The following is a 21,784-nucleotide window of genomic DNA, read 5'->3' on the forward strand; positions in this document are numbered from 1 at the left end:
TAAAATATAATCCATGTTACTCGTGGATGATGTAGCTTTCGAATGGTGAAAGAATTTTTAAAATCGGTCCAGTAGTTTTGAGCCTATTCATTACAAACAAACAAAGTTTTCCTCTTTATAATATTAGTATAGACAACATATCTTATAAGGTATATGGTAAATATTAAAATACATTTTTTCCTTCATATATAATAAAAAAATTAATAATTATAACATTAAAACAACAGGTATTATTAACAAACTTGGTTTTATTTTAAATTCTTCAAGTGAATCAAATTAATAATAATCAATAAGAAGGCATATGCAAATACAAATACGTGAATTTATATATGTACATATGCGCATATACATACATATATACGCTCACTTAAGTAGGGGAGAGCAAGATGTCGAACGTTGCCGTTCGTTTGCTTTGTTTGCTTTGTCGTTCGTTCCGCGCTTTCGCTTGCAGTTCATTCAATGCAATGAGTAAGGTAACGACATATGAGCAAGGTAACTACACATTTTTTCGTGCGTGCAGCCTGTTAAATCGAATTATAAGACGTTATCACGTCAAAAGCTAATAAAATGCAAAATAACGAGCTTAGCATCACATCATCTTATTTTGTCCACAATAATTAATTCCATTTCGTCATCGCTGTCGGATGAGGAACATTCCATTAGCAATTTTATTGTTGCGGCAAACACAGCTTTCTTCATATTTTCCTTGCTTCCATGTCTATGCATGTATATATGTATATATTTACTTATACAGGGTGGGCCATATAGCGTTTGCAGGTGGTTCAACCTATTTTTTTGAGAATGGTAACACAAATGACATGTCAAATGTGTTCATCATTTACTTAAAGGTTTGACATTTACGAAATGGGACGCTTTCCAAAGTGGTGAGTCTTCTTTTCTGATTTTCATATCGGTGGGTACGTCAATAAGCAAAATTGTCGGATTTGGGGCTCAGAAAATCCACAAGTTACTGTAGAGAAGCAAATGCATCGACAACGAGTCACTGTTTGGTGCGGTTTTTGGTCTGGCGGCATCATCGGGCCATTTTTTTTTCGAAAATGAGCGAGGAGCCGCGGTTACAGTAAATGGCGAGCGTTACCGTGACATGCTCAACGAGTTGTTTCCAAAAATTGAAGAGGATGACATGGACGACATTTGGTTTCAACAGGACGGTGCAACTTGTCACACTGCCAAAGTTACACTCGAACTTTTGGCTACCGTTTTTGAAAACCGAATAATCAGCCAAAATTCTGATATCAATTGGTCGCCTCGGAGCTGTGATTTAAGCCCGTTGGACTATTTTTTGTGGGGAGCAAAAGCTATGCGAACCATCCAGAGACGATTGATGCTTTAAAACACGAAATCGAAGTTGCCATTCATGAAATTGGAGCCCAAACAATCGAAAATGTGCTTAAAAATTGGGTTGATCGAATGGCCTACTGTAAAACCAGTCGTGGCAGTCATTTGAACGACATTATTTTTTATTCATAAATGACAATGTTAAATCGTCAAAATAAAAAAAAGTTTGAAAAAATATTGATTCGTTTTTTTTTATAGCCGATTCAAAAAGCAAATTTTACATGGCCCACCCTATATATTATATAAATGTCGCTATATTGTTGAAACTCCACCGCAATCGCCGAATTTGATCGTCATCAAAAATTTGTGGTCGGTCTTGAAGACAAATTGACATCCAAAGCAAATCTGATCTTAAAAATACGATACTTGAAGAGTAAAACCAAATTAGTCCAGAACACACAAAAAAAATGGTTGACTCGATACCACGTAAACTTCAAGCTGTAAGTGATATTAAAGGATACCCAACAATGTACTAATAACCTTAAAATTTAAAAAATTAGAAATATTTTTTTTTTGGCATTTCAATGAAATTAGTGGACACTTTTTTGTATTTTAGGCTGAGAAATGAACTAAAACAAAATAAATGAAATATCTACATACTCTGTTTTTCCTTTATTAGCAAAGCAAAAATGATCTGTATCATATAAGATATGAGTGACTGTATTTTGCATTCGGTGTATTAATATGTGACATAATACAACTCTTAAACGAATTATGAATATATGTAAAAAAATATTATTTATAGCACAATCAGAAATCATGTATTTTCCAGCAGCTCACAAAATCTAAGCTAAATGTGTATGTATAATGTGAGGCGGTATTTTGGTGATTGCATTTAGAACCGCAAAGACACTTATTTTAATCAAATAACATAATTGTCCACATATTTAACTTGAGATTTCTTAACTGAGACATTTGGGAGTATCGCCCGTGGCTTAATACATGAAAGAACACACAATGGAATGTGTAGGGAGCACACATCTTTCCCCCACTACCATCAACTGTACAATCTATGAAAGTCTCTACGCATTTTCGTATATATTCGTTTCAACTGCTGCATCTGCATGGCACGTGGAATTGAGTCGCTCTCCTCATCCGCAATATTCTCATCAAAAGTTGGCACTTGCAGAAGAGCAGCCCCACAACTTGTCAGATCGCATTGGAGTTGCTGGGAACAAGAAAAAAATTACGTTTTTTTATCAAGAAATTATTTAAGCTACTTACCATCAACATCTGCTGCCTTTCTTCGGCACCATTTCCATCACCACCATTCACCAACAGCTCAGGCATGTTTATGAGTAGTTGAATTTTTAGGTAATACAAAGCCACCGCATCCACGCTTTCGATTGTAATATGATTCTCCTCCACTATGTGCGCGATTTTAATCGGTGCAGACATAAAATACAAATCAAAACTCTGCTGTTCCGTAATTGGTACCTGGAAGCACGCAGCAATGGCACTGAAAGTCCACGTCGATGGCAGCCGCAATGTATGTGACAGCATTTCTACGTCAAAGGTAGTGGAAGACTTTTGGTCATTATCCATATTTAAATTAACCTCCTCGCTCGCTCTCGCTTGTACTACTTTGATTTTGCTATGCTTGAAGAAACTTTTTATAAGTTTTGGAATATCATAGTCATTGCAAATAGTCACGCAGCGTTTAAAACGCGTGAAGAGTTCAGCATAAGTACTCGAATTTACTTCTAAATCAATGGGAAGGTTGATAGCCACAAAATCAGCTTCCAAGCACACCAAAGTATATAGTTGCACTTTGATCTCAGCCAGCAATTTTCCCGCAGTCCGCATTAAGGGCAATGCTATACACAATTGTTGATTCAACAACGGGCTGGGGATGTGCAGCATATAGCTATCGCTGCAGTCAACATCTATGTGCAAATGCCATAGACTGTCGCCGCTATGCAGTAAATCATTTTTGTCGATTTGCAAGTAGATTAGCGCCGCATAGCTATCATGATGCAATTGGTAGGAGTTATTTGCATACAACATGATTACACCTTCCTGAGCTGCTGTTGGTAATTGTATGCTGTACATTAGACGCGCTTTCGCCAAATATCGATAGAGGTGCCTATCCGAGAGCACACCAAGGAGCTGCTGTTTCACACATTCGTTCTCCACGGCGGCGTGCATGCGCGCTGGCAGATTTACCAATTCGTTAACCTTTTCCACTTTTGCGAGCAAACGTGACAAACGAGCCGGCGTGAGCTCGTAAAGTAATTGCAAATTTTCATACTCCGTACTAACTGCTGCAGCCGAACCGGTAAAGTTCGCAAAAGAGTGCTTAGCGTTATGCGTTGGTTCGAAATTTATTTTATAAAAAATATTATTGCAACTTAGGCATATCAGCTGATGCTGCGTCTCTACCCAAGTGCATGCCACCATGCCGGGTATCGCTTTATACGTCTCTTGCACTTGACAACTGTCCATTTCGGCGTCATAACTGAAATGCAATTGGGCCACCTGCTCTTCATCGGTGAAATAAAAACAGCGCGCAGCGGGCACATACACGTGATGACTATACTGTGCGCCAGTATAATGCTGCATGCGACGTAAACCACAGGTAGAGTGCGAGTAATACCAAATGTCAATGGTACCGCACTGCAAAAATATCAGACAACGATTCTCTTCACAGTCCAGCTGTATCGAACTAACATTTGTTGCATAGGCACATAGCTGCTGTATGCTGTAGTCGCAATCAGGCGCACTCTCACCATCATCAACGGCGCTGCATTCCACACCAGCTGAAAGTCAAAATAGCCAAATCATTAATTCACCGGGGTTTAAACCGCATACCAAGTACCTACAACCAATGCAAATACAACAGAGGAAACCGTAAATATGTGGATCCACTGGTCCTCTTTCAATTCCATTTCCCCCATCAACAAGTACTGCAGAAATGTTTTGTTCTTTGCCGTAACTTTTCTCGAAACTAGTGTATATCGTTCATCATCCCATGAGCAGTTGAAAAGGTTTTTATCATCAAATGTGATGTCGCAACGCTGTAATAATACAGGTACACTACGTCCTATATCTGGCACATCTCGATACATCTCCAAAAAGAGCGCAGTCTGCGCCGCCACGTAACGTATACAACTGAATCCCGCTGTTGGGGCAGCAGACATGCAACGCACGCCGCCTCCATTATCATTCAGCCAGTCTATTGCATGCATAGACTTAACAGAACTAAAATAATATACTCGCCCACTACGCATAAGTAGCAAAGCATTCATCTCGATTATGAACATATCGTTGATGATTTCTCCTAATGGCATCGGTATGCGCACCTTAGTCAAACTAATTTTATTTGTCCGCTTTGCGCGCTTGAAAACGAAATTTATTAGGTAGTCCTCATTCCATGTAACAAATACTGTTTTGCCGGCGTCTGTGCCGTGATTGGTTAAACCAAGTGGCTGAAAGAGGGTGTCATCATCAATTGACCAGAGCAGCTTTTCAAATTCCTTATCTTCGTTGTCATCAGTGTCTTCTTGATTCTCCTCATCTACTTCCATCGCTTCTAATGCGCGCTCTGAGGAATCTAATCCTGAAGTGCTCGCGCATTTTGGCAATTCAAAACACTCGGAATCACTCATTATTCTCCATAATTGAGTAAATTGTTTGAACGGATGCTGAAACTAGGATTTGTTTACATGTTTTCGCGGTAAATTGCTATATGTCAAATTAGAAGCGATGCTATCGGATGTGTTTGAAAATTACCATTAATGTTAGACAAGGCGAAAATATACAAGGTGATATGTATTCTACTAAAACAACATTTTTATTTAATTTTTTTTGTTTTAGTAATCATTTATGATTTGCAATCTAATCTACTAATACAACAATTTGATGGGAAATTACGAAATTTCAAATGACGAGATGAAAATTCAAATACTCTTACTTTAACAATCAGGCACCAATCGGTTGATGAAAAAACGCTACCTCGTCTATATTCACCTTGACGTTAAATGAATGAAATATAAATTAACATTTTGTTCTTATCTCTCTAATCAGGTGGTTAAAGTACTTAAGTTGTACCAAGACGAATCTATAAAAGGGGGTGTTGGTAAATCAGCTGAGTTGTTTATTCTCTTTCGCCGTGTCCATGTGGCTGTAGGCTCAGAATGAAACAAGGCGAATTCATCATTTTTTTTTTTTCTTGTTTCTCAATAGTTTCCTTTGACAATCAAACGTAAAGAACATTGTTGTTGGTCTAGTGCCATCAACTTTAATGAATGCGCCTTGAGTTGTACCTTCGCTACAAAATCTATTTTACAATCGCACCAACGTGGGTTTCTCAGTGGGTGTCACAAATTTATAAATTTTCTTTGAATATTGTGACTTAGCTTTTAAATTTCCGAATTGTCATCACTTACACAGATTTCTTGAAAGCATTTGATAGACAGTCGCTTGTTATTTCATTGCATAAACTCGAATGTATTAGGTTGCACTATGTGTTTTTACTTGGCTAAAATCTTATCGTTCCAACAGATTGTAATTTGCTGAAATGGAACACCACAAGCTGTTATCTCTTAGAGGGTTCTTGGGTGTTCTGCAAGGTCGTGTTCTTGGTTCGATTTCTTTTAATCCTCTCATGTTTCCTGTTTTCAGAAATTCTGCGCCTGAAGAGTCATGAGATTAAAGTTCTTAACTATCTCCCAAGTTTTCATTAATTAAAAACTTAATGCAACCCTGCGGGCATAATGTCAAATTAAGCAACAGCTTCCAATTTCCGAACTATCCCGCTGCGAAGAAAGGGTACTGGGAACAAAATATTTTTACTTGATGTGAATTATTCACAATCGTGTGGATTTTACCATTATGGTATGTGAAAGTTTATTATTTAAATTCGCAAGGATATTTCTATAAATTTTAGATTTCTCTTAATTTTTTGTTTAAAAATTGTTCGTTTGGTAAACCGTTTGTGCGCATTTACAAAATTGTAGTGAAAACCGTGTCACGTTTTAGCTGAGAACAGGAGCCATTATTGACAAGCGACGCAAATAAAAATGGCATACGGGCGTAGCGCCAGAAAGCGCAATGCCAATGGTGGTGTGCCATACGGCTCAACCGCTAAGGCCAATCAGGTAGATTTTTATTAATTTGCTTGGGGACAGTTATATATCAACGACATGTGTTTGCAGGTGATGCCGCATGGAGAATTCATTGATCGTATACGGAAATCCCTTTATTTCGGTGGTGATGCACTGATGGAGGAAATGGAAGTGTCACGTCCACTCGCAGAATATGCATCGGAACTATTCTCTGCACCGCACAAAGGACACTCATTAAATCGTTTGAATACAGTGACGGCTGGAAGTGTACACGCTTCCCCGTGTTCGCTCATAATGGCATTAATTTATTTGGACCGTCTGAATGTGTCAGATCCGAGTTATGTGCGGCGTATAACACCACAGGAACTTTTTATTGTATCGATGGTATGTAAATGAAGTGGTAGTATGACGTTCAGATTCACAGTTTGTTCACGTTTTTGTTCTGTAACTCATTGTATTAGTCATTACGCAAGCCAAGTTGGCAACCTGTTGAGTAGCCGCTATAACTTTGCTTATTATTTACAAGGCATTGAAAGAAAAAAACATTTTTTATTAGATGATTAGTGAATTATTTAGACTTGAAAAAAAAATTCTTTTCCGCGCGTCGTTCCCGCAGTTGCTAAAAAACGGACAGTTTTTTTTATCTCTAAAAATACATATATTAATGATATTTTGCTTTCATATATTAAATTATAATTCTTTATGCAGTAATCAACCTACTAAAACGCGCCATTTAACAATTATCAAATAATATTAACACACCTATCAAAATTCTAGCACCTCTGACTCTTTATCATTTTTTTCGTTAAATCACAATAATATCAAACACCATTTGAAGCGTGATAATAAGTAACGAAAAAATGTTTCTGAGCAACATACATATATCAAATCCAATGATTGAATAGAAATACTAAAATTTGCAGATGTATGTATGTATGGTGTTGGTGGCCGCCGTACCCGAATGGGTTTGTGCGTGACTACCGTTCGGGAGTGCGTAGATTCGAATCTCGTTGCATGAAACAGCAAAATGATAGAAACAGTTTTTTTTTAACAGTGGTTGCCCCTCAGCAAGCAATGGCAGCCCTCCGAGTGTATTTCTGCCACAAAAAAGCTTCTCATAAAAAAGCATTTGATGCGCGGAGTCGGCTTAAAATTGTAGGTCCTTCCATTTGAGGAACAATATCAAGCTACACGCCACAAATAGGAGGAGAAGCACGGCCGAACGCCTAGCAGAAGTGTACGCGCCAATTATTTATTTCTTTTGTTCATTTTTATGTATGTATGGAAAACCAAACCTATGTATTTTGTTCTCCTTTTGATCTTTTTGCTACTCTTTGTAGCCTTTAAGCTCTTCATTCCTCTATAAAAAAAATTGATAGATGCCCAACATACCATATACTGTATCTATTTTGCATTATCAAATTCTTACTAACGTTTTTGACAAAATATAAATAACTCTTAACGTCTCGATTGCCATACTCGGCTTTCGTTGTTGTTGTGTTGTAGCAGTACAAATATTTTACATGCATTTTTGGGCAGTGTTACTGGAAGGGATATATTCCGGATCGTTTCTGTAACGTAGAACCGATTGTCATTCGAACGTTACACACCTTTGTGAAACTAGCCCAGTTATAGGTGCATCTGGGCTAAGTACTATGCTGGACTTTACAGGGTTTGATTGAAAAGTAATGAGCCTTATTTTTTTAAACAGTTTTGTTAAACCTTTTGGCTTATACAACTTATATTCTTCAAAATAGGACTCTTGAGCGTCAATACACCGCTGGTAGTGGTCCTTCCACTGCAGGAAACATTTTTTAAACTCATCCGCCGGAATCGCGTTCAATTCGGCTGTCACAGTTTTTTGGATCGCCTCGATGGAGTCGAAACGCCTCCCCTTCAGCTTTCTTTTCAGGCGCGGGAAGAAGAAGAAGTCCGGAGGGGACAGGTCTGGGCTGTAGGGAGGGTGGGGAAGCACCGAAACCCCCATATTCGCCAATGCAGAGGTGCAGAGGAAGGCGGTGTGCGCCGGCGCATTGTCGTGATGAAGAGTTCAATTGTTGAGGAAGTCGGTTCGAACCGGGCGACGCGGTTTTTCAGCCGAAGGAGCACTTCTTTGTAAAATGCCGCGTTTACATTGCTTCCTGGAGGTACAAACTGTTTAGCTTTACGCAAAATTGGATCGAGTAAAATTGTTCCAACGATCGCTGCATTTTCGCCGCTGCAAAAACACACTTAAAACAGCTTTCACGCGGGGAGCGATGTTGACTGCACCGCTGTTGCCAGCGAATTGGGACCGGTTTCTAGTGGAAGGGGAAGGTCCAACGATAATTTTCCCCCACCAGCCGATTCGGTTGCTCGCTTGGCAGACGCTCCGCGCGGGAAGGCTCATTACTTTTCAATCAAATCCTGTAGTTTGATTAGCTAATAATGGTAACGGTATGCACCATCCATTATTAGTTTATACTAAGTTAGCTTATTTTTACACCCGAAGAGAAAGCCCTGGGAATAAAACGCACTTACGATCCAATTCTCAGATTTTTTTGGTTTTGAGAATTATGTCTGTTCCCTTTGGGATCATATGGGCTTCCGCATGGTAGTGTGGAAATTACCATTGTACCCATTGGAAGATTTTTACGCTTTAGTAAAAAAGTGCTTGCTATTTTAGAAATCCAATACAAATGTTTTTATAGTTTGGCCTACATACATATGTTTCATATTATATTTCTATTTTGCAGATGATATCAACAAAATTCTATGCAGGCCACGATGAGGAGATCTACTTGAGCGATTGGGCTGAGGACGGGCATATGAGTGAGAAAAGACTGAAGAAATTAGAACTGGAATTTTTGTGTGCTATAGTGAGTAGACTTAAACTAATGCAAATACTATTTTTGGACAGACATATATACGGTTTCTTCTTCGCAGGAATGGAATATATACATATCGAACGAGGTGTTCTTCGAGAAATTGGGAAGTATAGAGAAGCAACTTGCACGGCGTGAAGGATTACGGCGTGGTTGGCTTACCTACTCTGAACTAATGCAGATGCTACCCTCCTTTACGTTGGCCAAATTTATACTGAATAATATTGCCGTAATGGCGGTCAGTTATGCAGCAAGTGTTATCACCATAGCTGGTGCCTTCTTCTTGGCCAGCCAAATTCCAGGTACTGCGCTACATCGAAAAGCAGTGTCAGCAGTAATAGGTGGTAATGTGACAGTTCAACAATCTACACATATAGTAGAGTATGAGGCTGCGCAGTTGAATGTTCAACAGCGTCTAAGGCGGACTAATAACACCGAAACGGCATCATCGGCAGCAATTCCCTCAACTGTAACAAACGGCGATATAAATACACTAAATGATACCTGCACCGCTTTGAATGTTGAAGCGGAACTCTCGAAATTGGAGTGCCAGTATAGGGAGGAGGAACAGCGGGAGGCAGTGCGTCAACGTCAACACGAAATCGAGTCTGCAACACGCTTGACATTGCCCGATGCAGTACAACGCATTACAAATGGGAATAAGAAATCGAAGAATGGTTGCCATACTACGTGCTTTGGCATCGATTTTGTACGTAATTGGTTTGCGCTCAAAGAGGAATATGCGGATGACGGGCTAGGCAGTTTGCTACAATCCCTGGAAGAACTAAAAATATCTCATGAAGGTGACTATATATCCGCAGCACAAGAAAAAAAGCAGCAAGCCAGTGATTTTGTCGGGTGGAATGTTTGGAGTTTGGACAACTGTACAACGTCTGGATTCTGGCAAATGTTCGGTGACACGGCTCAACCATCGTTTGTGCGTTTGCCATTAACGTGGTTGAAATTTATTTAGTATATACTAACATACCCTACACAACTGGGTTGCAACGCACATGTGACACGTAGGCTTGATAAGTCTCTCGTTAGCAAATGGTTTATATGCTTGCTTCTAATGAATTCTTTCCATACATATAGACATGAGAAATTATTTTCTGATATACGAATTACATTACGAATTGAATTGACATTTTCAACTAACTTGATTTTTTATTAAATTATATATTTGATTTATTTTATGAATAACAACCAATATATCGCCCAAAATAAAAGGGAAGAACTATGACCTATTTACACAAAATATATTTAATTGCTTTGTTACATTTATCCAATTTTAAATACGTAATATAAAAAATGTATAACTGATATATAAACTGATTTTGTAACGAAAATAATAGTTCCATATTGATTTAATGAGTTTTTAAAAGCTAGATAATGAAATCTTAGATATCGAAGGAATAAAACTGAAAGTAAATTTATTTTTTATACGAAAGCGAAGTGATGAAATATAAAAACAAAGATTTCTTAACTTATGTAATTAAAATTTAAACTAATCAATTTGTGAAAATATTCCAAGTTTAACTGCTCACTGTTTTATGCATACAATAGTGCACAAACTTTCCCCTAATACAATACTAATAAAGTTTATGCTTAAAACTTGAAAATTTTATGCTGTAGTAAAAAGCGTGAATTGCATAGCAAATGACGATGAAATGTTACTAAGAATTGATGCCTATATTTTAATAAAGCAGCGTAAAGCAAAAATATGTACATGAGTTTTGGTTTTTTGCATCTAAGCAAACAAATTCATTTTTGAATGAACTAACAACTACACTAGAACAAACATTCACTCATTTCGGTCTTCCAGTTAAACATTTTCGGAAAATACAAATTAATAAAGGCGGCAGGTGTCTGACGCCTAATGGGATATTCAAATGATGGGGAGAACACTTCTTACACTTGTTGACTGGAGGCAACGGTGGAAGTCACAGTGACTTGTCACTTCAGTATATGTCAAATTGTTAATCAAAAGGATCAATATAATAATAGAAAACAAAAAAATTATACCGACGCACCAATTTGGATTCCGCACGAAGCATTCGACTATCGATCAAGTACATAGGATAGTGCGAATAATAGAAAATGCTTTCGAAGAAAGAAAAACCTGCTCTGCGGTATTCCTTGATATATCCAAGGCGTTCGACAAAGTATGCCACTATGGGCTACAGAAGAAAATAAATGCGTTGCTACCCAAGCAGTACTCCACCATCCTACATTCGTATTTATCCGACCGCTACTTCAGAGTAAAACAAGAAGATTCATATTCATGTCTCAAACCAATCAAAGCAGGGGTGCCCCAGGGAAGCGTATTTGGCCCTTTATTGTATTTGCTCTTTACATGCGATCTGCCATGCAATTCAAACTGCGTAACAGCTACTTTTGCCGACGATACAGCTATTCTTTCGATAGGAAACACGGAAAACACATCGACATCACAATTACAATTAGCCATAAATGAAATATATGACTGGACCAATAAATGGCATATTAAATTAAATGAAAGCAAGTCTGTGCATATAAATTTCACCCAAAACAAAATTAAATATGTTCCAATATATTTAAATGGTAGACAGGTTCCATACTCAAATACTGCAAAGTATCTGGGCATGACTCTAGACGCCAAGCTAAGATGGAAAGCCCATGTAAAGAAAAAGAAAGAAGAAATGGAATTAAAATACAGAAATATGTATTGGCTTATGGGAAAGGAATCAGCACTATCCACCAATAATAAAATTATTGTATACGAACAAATTCTGAAGCCTGTATGGTCCTACGGCGCACAGTTATGGGGTTGCTCCAGCCAAAGTAACATTCAATCTATACAAAGGCTCCAAAACAAAATTATTAAATGTGCAGTCGGTGCTCCGTGGTATATCCGTAGCTCCGATCTTGAACGCGACCTAAATATTGACTCGGTGGTAGACACGATAAAAAAGCTAGCAAAAGCCCATGATGAAAGGTTAAAAAACCACGTCAATACGGAGGCCATTATTCTCGCTAATCCAGCTAATTGGAGAAGAAGACTGAAACGCAGAAAGCCCAAAGACTTAATGTACTAACCACACCTTAGCGTTAACTGTTGTATATACCTTATTTTCTAAATTCTAAACAAATTGCTCGTTAGTTAATAAAATTTTTGAAGGGAAACTTCTTTTGTCTCGAAGGATGAAACGCTGTGAGGAGTAAAACCATAGCGTTTCATCGATATGTGACGCTACGCCAGCGCCATCTGTTAAAAGCGTGGCGTGGATGAAACGCTGTGAGGAGTAAAACTACGCTAAACTACGTAAAACTCACGCTATGCCAGCGCCATCTGTTAAAAGACTGGCGTGGCGTGTCGTCGTGAATGTAATGCGGTCGTTTATTATTGCATTCTTATCGAATGTAATTTGTAAATATGACATTTGATTGACGGCCGCCGTAGCCGAGTGGGTTGGTGCGTGATCACCATTCGGAATTCACAGAGAGGTCGTTGGTTCGAATCTCGGTGAAAGCAAAATTAATGAAAACATTTTTCTAATAGCGGTCGCCCCTCGGCAGGCAATGGCAAACCTCCGAGTGTATTTCTGCCATGAAAAAAATCTGCTCATAAACATATCATAAAACAAAATGAAATAAATGTATAAAAAAAAAAAAAAAAAAAATTTTCTTGTGATTCGAACCAAGGATTTCGGATCGGAAGCCCACATTGCTAGCCGCTGGGCTATCGCGCTGTGCTGTCGCCGCAAAATAATGTATCATAAATCTGTTTACCATACCAAAGACCATACACTTTGCGAACGCATTTCGGTGGAAACAGTTGACAGTTATCCCAAACACAATATTATTAGTAACGCGAGACGCGTCATAGAGTGTGTGTGTAGTTTTGAGCAAATCTTACAAACATATTTTGTTTTGTTGATTGATTTCTGTTAAATATGGCATCAAATCAACAAAAACGGAAACCGAAAACAGGTGCTGAACGGCAACGTGAGTATTTGGAGCGTAAAAAATTAAGAGCTACTGTTGAACACCGTGACAGGGAATCCTCCGGTTGTACGATAAGTGATAATTTGTAGTACCAACAACAAGATGCGGAACTACCATTGATGCAGTATTTCATCGATACCTTGATAGATTAGAATGTAGATCATTTTTTACGTATTTCAGTTACCATAAAGCCCTTGTTTCATTTTTGGAAAACGAATCCAATAATGATAATGACAATGCCGAGAACCAAATGTAATTGAGTACAATAAATTCATTTCTTTTTATATTAAAATAAATAAATAATTCTGTTTAATAAAATTCCATTCCATGCTTTCCATGACTTCTGCATGCATTATATTGAAATAATAGTTAAATTATTGATTTGTTGATAAAAGAAGTTTCACTTCAATCGTGCGGGTTCCGTGAACTACCACACACTTTCTTTTTTTTCTTTGTAACTAGTCGCAATGTAAAATAAAAAAAAAAAAAAAAAAAAAAAAAACTCCCCGTATATGTATGGGGAATGTTTATGCTGCTACAACAACAACAACTCCTATCTCAAGAAGAATCTCTCTTCGTTCCCACGACAGTCGGTTCTACGTTACCGGAACGACACGGATTTATATCTGGCCAAGGACTGTCACTTCAGCAGCATTCCCCATATACATATGTAAGGGGAATGTTTATGCTGCTACAACAACAACGGACTACCGACAGAGCTATTCATATACGGCTACGAGGATCCTGTAAGAAGCATGCATCAGCTCCTAAGCAAAATATCGTAGAATGAATGCATATCTGTCAATTGGAATTTCAGAGAGCTCTGGTCTTAACAAGAAAAATAACGGCTGTCGCTCATTATCGAACCTGGTAAAATGGTTTAGGCAGTTATAGCGTCAATGAAAAAGAAGGGCAGAACAGTTTTTAAACCGCACCAAAAGCGAAAAGGAACTGCCCTAATTCAATTAATAACTTCCGCCTAGAACCGCTGTTGCCAGACTGGCAATTTTCATATAATCATTTAACCCTTTGACGTCCGATTTTTTTTTCACAAAAATGTAACCAAAAACATAAGGCTCTTTTATTTTGTATGCAGAAAGTTTAAATTGTTTAAAAATTAAAATTATTAAAAATAAAACAAAAAATAGTTTTGTTGTTTCAATAGTAGGTACATACATAAAATAAAAATTTTCATACGTTTTATAAAAGAAAACGTAAAGAAAAGAAACCATATGCAGAAGTCGCCACAAATGACAAATAGCGATTGGCAAGAACGATTCGTTCATGTGTCGTATGTAATACAAACATGTCGAAACCTGCCAGCACCACTCGGGTTGGTGCGTTAGAGTATGTCCACCGCACGCGAGCGCTGTTCGTTCCAAATCATTAAGCGATTAACATTCCATTTCATATTTGATTTTGATTTTTTTATATAATGTACAAATTTCTTCAAGCAATTTTCTGAACTTTTAATTGAAAATATCAGCTCAGTCCATAAGTTCGTGCGTTTTTTAAATGTGGTTTTAAAATTAATAAAAAAAAATGTTTAAATATTTATTAATCAATAATATATTTTCCTTCATTATTTGCAATGTCTTCCCAACGTTTAGGCAAATTTTTAATTCCCTGCTCAAAAAATTGTTTGTCCTTGGAGCCAAAATACGCTTCGCTATCCCTTTTTATAGCTTCCTTTGAGGGGTAGTTCTTGTTTCTAATGCGGGATTGAAGTCCGCGGAAAAGGTGATAATCACAAGGTGCAATATCCGGAGAGTATGGTGGATGCGGCATTAGCTCCCATCCGAGCTCGTTCAGCTTGTCTAAAGTTTGCTTTGCGGTATAAGGTCTTGCGTTGTCGTGGTGAAGCAAAACTTTGCGTCTATTCACTAAAGACGGTCGTTTTTTGTTAATTGCCTCATTCAGGTTTGATAGCTGATGGGAATAATAATCAGCAGTTATCGTCTGGTTTTATTCGGAGTCGATGGCCATTGTAGCTAGCACTCTTATATGCAATTAGGTTTAATATCTATATATTCTTCCTAATAAATAATAATAATATCGTCTGGTTTCGTTCCAGAAGTTCAGAATAAACAATACCGGCCATATCCCACCGAATAGACAGGAGAATCTTCTTGGGGTGAAGGCCATCTTTAGGGGTCGGTTCTGGTGTTTCATCTCTATCTAACCATTGGCGTTTGCGAACAGGATTATTGTAAAGGACTCATTTTTCATCACCAGTAACGATACGGTTCAAAAAACTTTCATTTTCAAGCCGTTGCAGCAGCTGAGAACACACATTCACTCTCTATTGAAGGTTGGCGACGGAAGTCTATGCGGAACCCATTTTCCCAGCTTTGAAACCTTTCCCAACTGAAAAAGGGGCCTGTGAACTGTTCCATGCGATGAATTTAACCTCTGAGCTATCATATCGACTGTCAAATTTGGCTCAGCTTCCACGAGTTCGAGCAAGGCGTCGGAGTCAAAGACTTCATGACGCCCAGCGCGCGGGGTATCCTCCACGTTGCAGTTACCACTTCGGAATTTTGAAAATCACTTTTGCGCAGTCCTTACACTCACGGTATCCTCTCCGTGAACAGTGTTTATTTCTGGAGCAGCAGTTGTTGCATTTTTACCACTTTTATAAAAAAAATACAAAATATGCCTCTTATCGCGTCCGAAGATTCCATTTTATTTTTTAACAACACGTGCTTCTATCCGCGATTAAAATCACTTGTTGAATGCACAATATATCAAAGAAAATATAAATAGTTCCGTTATATTCCGCGAATAATTTTTTGTGTGCAAAAATCGTACTACAGTGAAATTATGGGTAAAATACGCACGAACTTATGGACTGACCTGATAGTTAGAGAATCATAATCTTTTATTAACGTGAAAATTCCTTCAGCGTGGCAGCTTCGTTATAATTGGGGTGTTGTCATTTCTTTATTGACAGTTTGGTTTACATGTGCAGATAACTTTTTCTGCAAGTGTTTTTATACCGGCTTTTGTTTTTTGTGTGCTTATCCTAGAAATAGCTCCAAACGTATATCCAAAATCATGACAAAAATAGCGGTGATCGAAATGCCAAAAATTCAACTTGGAGAGTATATTGTAATTCAGCGCCAAAAATATACGAAATTACAGAAGTTCGGCAGTCTGGATACAACGTCCATGCTGGGCAAGGAACAGTTGGAGCTGCGTGGTTTATTGGATCAGCCATATAGCGCTACGTTTAAAATGTGCCCAAAAGAAACTACCCCTTCCACGCAGCGCGGACAACGCAACCAGCGCCTACACACATTGGAGTTGTGCAGTGAATTGGAATTGCGTGATATACGCGAACGTTTGGGCATATCGGCCAGCGGTGCAGATAACCGAAACATAATTGACGATGGAGATTCGCAAGCTTTACGTCCGGAAGATATTGAAGAACTGCGTGAGAAGCACAGTGACTCGACGAAGATTATTGAGAAGATAGTCGAAAATTCTAAGACGTTTCACTCGAAGACGGAGTACTCCCAAGAGAAGTATTTACGTAAAAAGGAGAAAAAATATTTTGAGTTTGTTCAAATACGACGACCTACACTTCGATTAATAACAGAGATTTACTACCGACAAGATGCTGATAAAGTGTTGGGCATGCGATTAGATACCCTCTCACAGCTTATTTCCTATGCAGGTGTGAGCGCATTTGGTAATTATTTGTTGTATGAAAGTGGCACAAATGGCTTGCTACCAGCCAGTTTCCTGAATTCGATGGGTGCCGGCACTGAAGCGACACTGGTGCACATGCACCCGGGCAATGTGCCGCAGAAGCAGGCGGTGTTAGCGCTGAATTTGCCATATGAGCAACTGCAACGTTGCATCTCGGTGAATTTGTATTCCGTATTGCGTGAATATTATCAAGGAGAGGGACAAGAGTTGCCGGAAATTGCAACGGAGCCCACCACACCAGTAGAAGAGGCAGAGCCTAGCAGTAAAAAGCAGAAATTGAGCGACGGTGATGCAGGTAAGTAATCGAAAAGTATTAAGTACATAGTGCAAATAAGAAATGTTACCTCTTTCTTTTATATAGCAACGTCTACAAGTAGTGATAGCAACGGAGAAAGCCATGAGACAAAGAAGTTAGTACCAACAAGTACAGCGGCGCCTGCACAAAAATGGCAATTGGAAAATCAACGTGCTTGCGAACTAATCCGCACCAAATTCGATGCGCTAGTGATCGCTGCCAAAGAGCATCCTAGTAATATCGTACAGGCCTTATTACCATTTGTAAAACCATCTCGACCTATTGTATTGTATAGCCAAAGTAAGGAGCTACTGATGGATTTATATGTGGAGCTGAAGAGTTGCTCGAATGTCACGAACTTGCACTTGACTTCAAATTGGCTGCGCTATTACCAGATATTACCTAATCGCACGCATCCGGAAGTTAACATGAATGGTAACAGTGGTTACCTATTGACGGGATACACTATAGAATAACATATACATACAATTTTTTTTTTTAATATAATGAGTAAATATATTCCAAGTTAAATACATTTCTTAAACATTTACTTTATTTTCAAACTGGTTTTATTTCCTTTAATTGGAAATAATGTCCACACTCACATCGTTTGGGTGCACCTTTTTCCAACCACATCCAATTTATAAAGCGATTCCCCTTACCTGGGCACAAAATGCGATAAAAGTAAACGCTTGTTTTTGTAATATCTGAAAGCAAATTTGAATAACTCACAAGAACACCCAACAATACGTCCATCAAATGCGGATGGAATCATAGTTGGTTGCTCCTTAGTGCCAGGACCGCGTTTTAAGACCGTATCAAGCAACCAAGGGTCCTTATTGCCCGCCTTAAACTGTTCTAATTCGCGTTTTTCGATACCAGTCGCATGATCCATAGGATCATTCATATCTGCAGAGGCAGAGCAATAGTTAAATTCAAAAACGAAGATTTTGGGGTTATATACCTGCCAAACGTATTTGAGTATTGGAGAAGCAGCAAACTGTTGTTTTTAGGCTATTGAAGATATTATTGAATAGACCTTTTGGTAAAGTAGAGACGCAGTTGCGTAGTTTCTGGGCCATACTTTTAAATAACCTTTATTATTCGGTTTGAGTAGTTTTCGAAGTTTGCGATTGCCGCCTGTAGCTTCGCTCCTGTACGAAATTTATTATTTAATATTCTTTGAAGTAAAATACAAAGCATACTCGAAAAAAAATAGCCAGAATTGTTCTTTTTTAATTGAATTAAAATGTATGGTTGGTAACAGCATAAACATTCCCAATAAATGTTTGGGGAATGCTGCTGGAGTGATAGTTCTTGGCCGTATGTAAATCCGGGTCGGCCCAATAACGGTTAGCCAATTATCTTAGGAACGATTTCTATTAAAACTGCAATGGAGCCCTGTAGAAGTATGCATGTCTATTCCAACGTTTGTTTCGTTCCTTTACTGTGTTGATAACATTAGTATATTATTCGAAAAGATCCTCGAATGATGTGGCAACGCATTGCGCGCTTCCATAACATACAAATTTAAGTAATATTCACAAGCTAACACAACACATCACTTTGATTCAATAATTCAAATAAAATGTATTTATTTTATTCACTTTTCAAATACACCTCGATTTCTGCGATGCTTTAATTCTGGCTTTAACAATTGCAATTATAGATATATATGTACATGCCGCTCATAAAAGCAGTCATAAAAAATTGGTTACCGACAAAAAAAGTTTGTTCGGTTCAAAGGAACAATAACGTAAAATGTTGAGCAACAAAAAGACATTCGTTAACGAAAGCAGTTTCACCCGATACAAGTAGAAATAAAATAATAAGCATACAAGTTTTACTTAAAACACTGTAGGTGTTATTGTTGCTTGTTTTCATTACATACAGTTAAATTTATTTATTACAGTGTCCATTATTTTAATAATAGGCCAGTGGTGAATTGTTGGCTTTACCAAAGCAGCTTTCATAGAGCGGTGCAATTCATTTCTCACATAGTTTTGCTTTAAGTTTCCTAAGTTGTCGTTTTTTAATTTCACTATTACTTCAAGGATTTGTTGATGTTGGTTTTATGAATTTATTTGGTTACTTTTTGCTTAGTAAAATGAAATTTGCAATTATTTTATTTAAACAGGAGCCTTCTCAACCAATTTGAACCAGTGACCGCATTCACAGCGTTTTGGTGTACCCTTTTGCAGCCACATCCACTGCACGAAGGTTTGGTCTTCCTCGCCTGGGGTAAAGAGTGAAAATAATTGGAAATTCAGAAAAATTGCGCGCATGTAATGAATAGTGTAGTGTAGTTATATCACACCAGTAAAAAACTATCGATATATTCAGTTTACATATACTTACAGATGCAACCAACAATACGGGCATCAAATGCTGATGGTATCAGGTTGGGGGTTTCTTTGGTGCCAGCGCCACGTTTGAACACTTTCATGTCGAAGGGATTATCGTTACCAGCAGCCTTGGCCAAAAGTTCACGCTTCTCCAAACCGGTAGCGTGCTCCATGGGATCGTTCATCACTGTAATGGATAAATTATAGGTAATAGGTAATTATCGAAAAATATGGTATGCGGAATGTAGCATTTATTTATAAAGAAATAAAATTCTTAAACTTACAGGTCCTTGTGACTTGTTTAAAAAAAGTCAATACACAAGCCCCTCAGCTCATAATGGCTCAAGAATTTAACATCCCATATCAATAGAAAGTTATTTTGGCCGTTCACCCTAACAGCTGACTGCCCTTAGCCGATGTGTGCATGATGTTTACCAACTAGTGAATCATGGAAAAAAGCCGACGTGACTAAAACACAATAATACAACCTATTAAGTGTTCCTGAAGTTTATCCCAGAATTTCGTAAGCACAAAAATACTAATGCGCTTATAATTTTTGTGGTTATGTCACATACATATATGTACATTCATTAGTAAATAACTCTGGCGTTCCCTTTCAAAAAAAAAAAAAAAAAAAAAAATGCTGTAGGGAAAATACTTTCAATGACATGAAATTTTATAACTGTGAAAGGTTACATAAACAGACAGGTCTTCGGCGAAACATGGGCGGCGGTGAATTTACTCTTAGTCAGTCAACCAGTCATCTGTCATATAAACACATATAAATTAAAGAATTCGTAATACTTTGGTTTAGGGCTCACTGGCCTAGTCACATTGGCAACGTGATCGCTTGACCGCCCCATAAAAATCTCTAATATTCAATGTTACATAAACGCAGTCACACTGCCCATTGGCATTGAAAACATTATTTTTATTTAGAATTTTTATTGCAGATTAATCAGAAAAATTTTTTTAAGAACTCCATTTTTCACTTTATCCACGTTACGTAACATTCGCATTCCGACCCCTCTAATCTAGCACAGAAAAGTTTGCTACACGAGAAAAATGCTTGCGTGAAATGCTATATGAGACCATTAATTTGGCATGACATTTCTGTGGTCCAGCCTCAGTGTGCTTCTATAGGTTATTTTCAAGCAACTTTTTTCATTACAATAAAGGCTCATCTACTAGTGGTAGCATTTTATAATAAAATTTTCTTACTTTTGCAGAAGCGCACTGGAGTGTATTGCAAATTTTGACGTGTCGCCGCACGCAAAGCCAAACGTCCACAAGTCGCTGCCATTTTCTTTTGATTTATGTTATTTATTAACTGGCTTTCTTTTGGAATTCAGCAAATGCTCGCAATCTGCGATGGCACACAAAAGTTCGATTTTTGACAAAAAGTCTGATTTATTTCGTAATTTCCAACACACACACAAGCTCGTTGGCTCGCTCGTTGTCGCTGCTTGAAAGGGTGAAAAGTCAAAGTGACAGCTAGTTTCAGAGGTGCTTCCATTAGCGAAATTGAAGTTACTAGTTGAAAATGGCAGCACTGTAAAGTTTGACTAGACGAGATGCAGAGAAAAATGTACGCTGCTTTTAAATACTAATTTGTTGATAAGCTAGTGCCTTTTATAAATTTAAAATATGAGCTATAATAATCCTGTTGGGTCTTGACAAATATATTTATGCAAAGTTTCACGATTTTAAAGGCAACAGCCCAATCAATAATTTAGAGCCAATCTTTTGCCGCGGAAATTGTCAAACCATATCATTTGTATATTATTGTTACAAACATATATACAAATTATCGGTCAAATAAACCTTATTTTTGTAAAATTTCCCACCTACGACATGAAAAATATAGGTACATACATATTCAATCTGAAATACTGTCCAAAATCGAGAATAGATTTCCGCCGTCAGTGTGGCAACGAAGAAAAAATTGGAAATTTTCAAATTATTCGTATTTTTACAATATACTATATCAGATTTGCTAGAAAAAGTTAATTGCTGATTGCGGCTGCCCCTCAGCTGACAATGGCAAGCCTCCGAGTGTATTTCTGCCATGAAAAAGCTCCTCATAAAAAACCATCTGCTGTTCCGAGGCGCCGTAAATCTGTAGGTCCCTCCAATTGTAGAAAATATCGAAAC

The 21,784-nt window shown here is 37.9% G+C and overlaps 5 protein-coding genes across 5 annotated transcripts; 2 read left to right on the plus strand and 3 right to left on the minus strand.

Moving 5' to 3' along the window:
• Window positions 1-1,998: 1,998 nt before the first annotated feature.
• LOC129249071 (uncharacterized) lies at window positions 1,999-5,015 on the minus strand. The gene is made up of 3 exons (XM_054888695.1): window positions 4,178-5,015; window positions 2,584-4,118; window positions 1,999-2,527 (listed from the first exon to the last, which is right to left on the minus strand). The coding sequence occupies exons 1-3, from the start codon at window positions 4,965-4,967 to the stop codon at window positions 2,357-2,359; spliced, it is 2,496 nt and encodes an 831-aa protein (XP_054744670.1). The 5' UTR covers window positions 4,968-5,015; the 3' UTR covers window positions 1,999-2,356.
• Window positions 5,016-6,133: 1,118 nt separating this feature from the next.
• LOC129248202 (uncharacterized) lies at window positions 6,134-11,013 on the plus strand. Its single transcript, XM_054887664.1, has 5 exons — window positions 6,134-6,195; window positions 6,318-6,458; window positions 6,516-6,809; window positions 9,161-9,283; window positions 9,351-11,013. The coding sequence occupies exons 2-5, from the start codon at window positions 6,381-6,383 to the stop codon at window positions 10,260-10,262; spliced, it is 1,407 nt and encodes a 468-aa protein (XP_054743639.1). The 5' UTR covers window positions 6,134-6,195; window positions 6,318-6,380; the 3' UTR covers window positions 10,263-11,013.
• Window positions 11,014-16,064: 5,051 nt separating this feature from the next.
• On the plus strand, window positions 16,065-17,820 carry LOC129247790 (tRNA (adenine(58)-N(1))-methyltransferase non-catalytic subunit TRM6). Its single transcript, XM_054887102.1, has 2 exons — window positions 16,065-17,285; window positions 17,352-17,820. Exons 1-2 carry the CDS (start codon window positions 16,334-16,336, stop codon window positions 17,759-17,761), a joined length of 1,362 nt encoding a protein of 453 aa, XP_054743077.1. The 5' UTR covers window positions 16,065-16,333; the 3' UTR covers window positions 17,762-17,820.
• Window positions 17,787-18,482, minus strand: LOC129247791 (cytochrome c oxidase subunit 5B, mitochondrial-like). Its single transcript, XM_054887103.1, has 3 exons — window positions 18,250-18,482; window positions 18,018-18,194; window positions 17,787-17,947 (listed from the first exon to the last, which is right to left on the minus strand). The coding sequence occupies exons 1-3, from the start codon at window positions 18,365-18,367 to the stop codon at window positions 17,844-17,846; spliced, it is 399 nt and encodes a 132-aa protein (XP_054743078.1). The 5' UTR covers window positions 18,368-18,482; the 3' UTR covers window positions 17,787-17,843.
• A 644-nt stretch (window positions 18,483-19,126) lies between these two features.
• Window positions 19,127-21,112, minus strand: LOC129247792 (cytochrome c oxidase subunit 5B, mitochondrial-like). The gene is made up of 3 exons (XM_054887104.1): window positions 20,852-21,112; window positions 19,644-19,817; window positions 19,127-19,521 (listed from the first exon to the last, which is right to left on the minus strand). Exons 1-3 carry the CDS (start codon window positions 20,931-20,933, stop codon window positions 19,415-19,417), a joined length of 363 nt encoding a protein of 120 aa, XP_054743079.1. The 5' UTR covers window positions 20,934-21,112; the 3' UTR covers window positions 19,127-19,414.
• Between the last annotated feature and the right edge of the window lie 672 nt (window positions 21,113-21,784).

Source organism: Anastrepha obliqua, chromosome 5 (genome assembly GCF_027943255.1).
Source record: "Anastrepha obliqua isolate idAnaObli1 chromosome 5, idAnaObli1_1.0, whole genome shotgun sequence".
Taxonomy (NCBI): Eukaryota; Metazoa; Arthropoda; class Insecta; order Diptera; family Tephritidae; genus Anastrepha; species Anastrepha obliqua.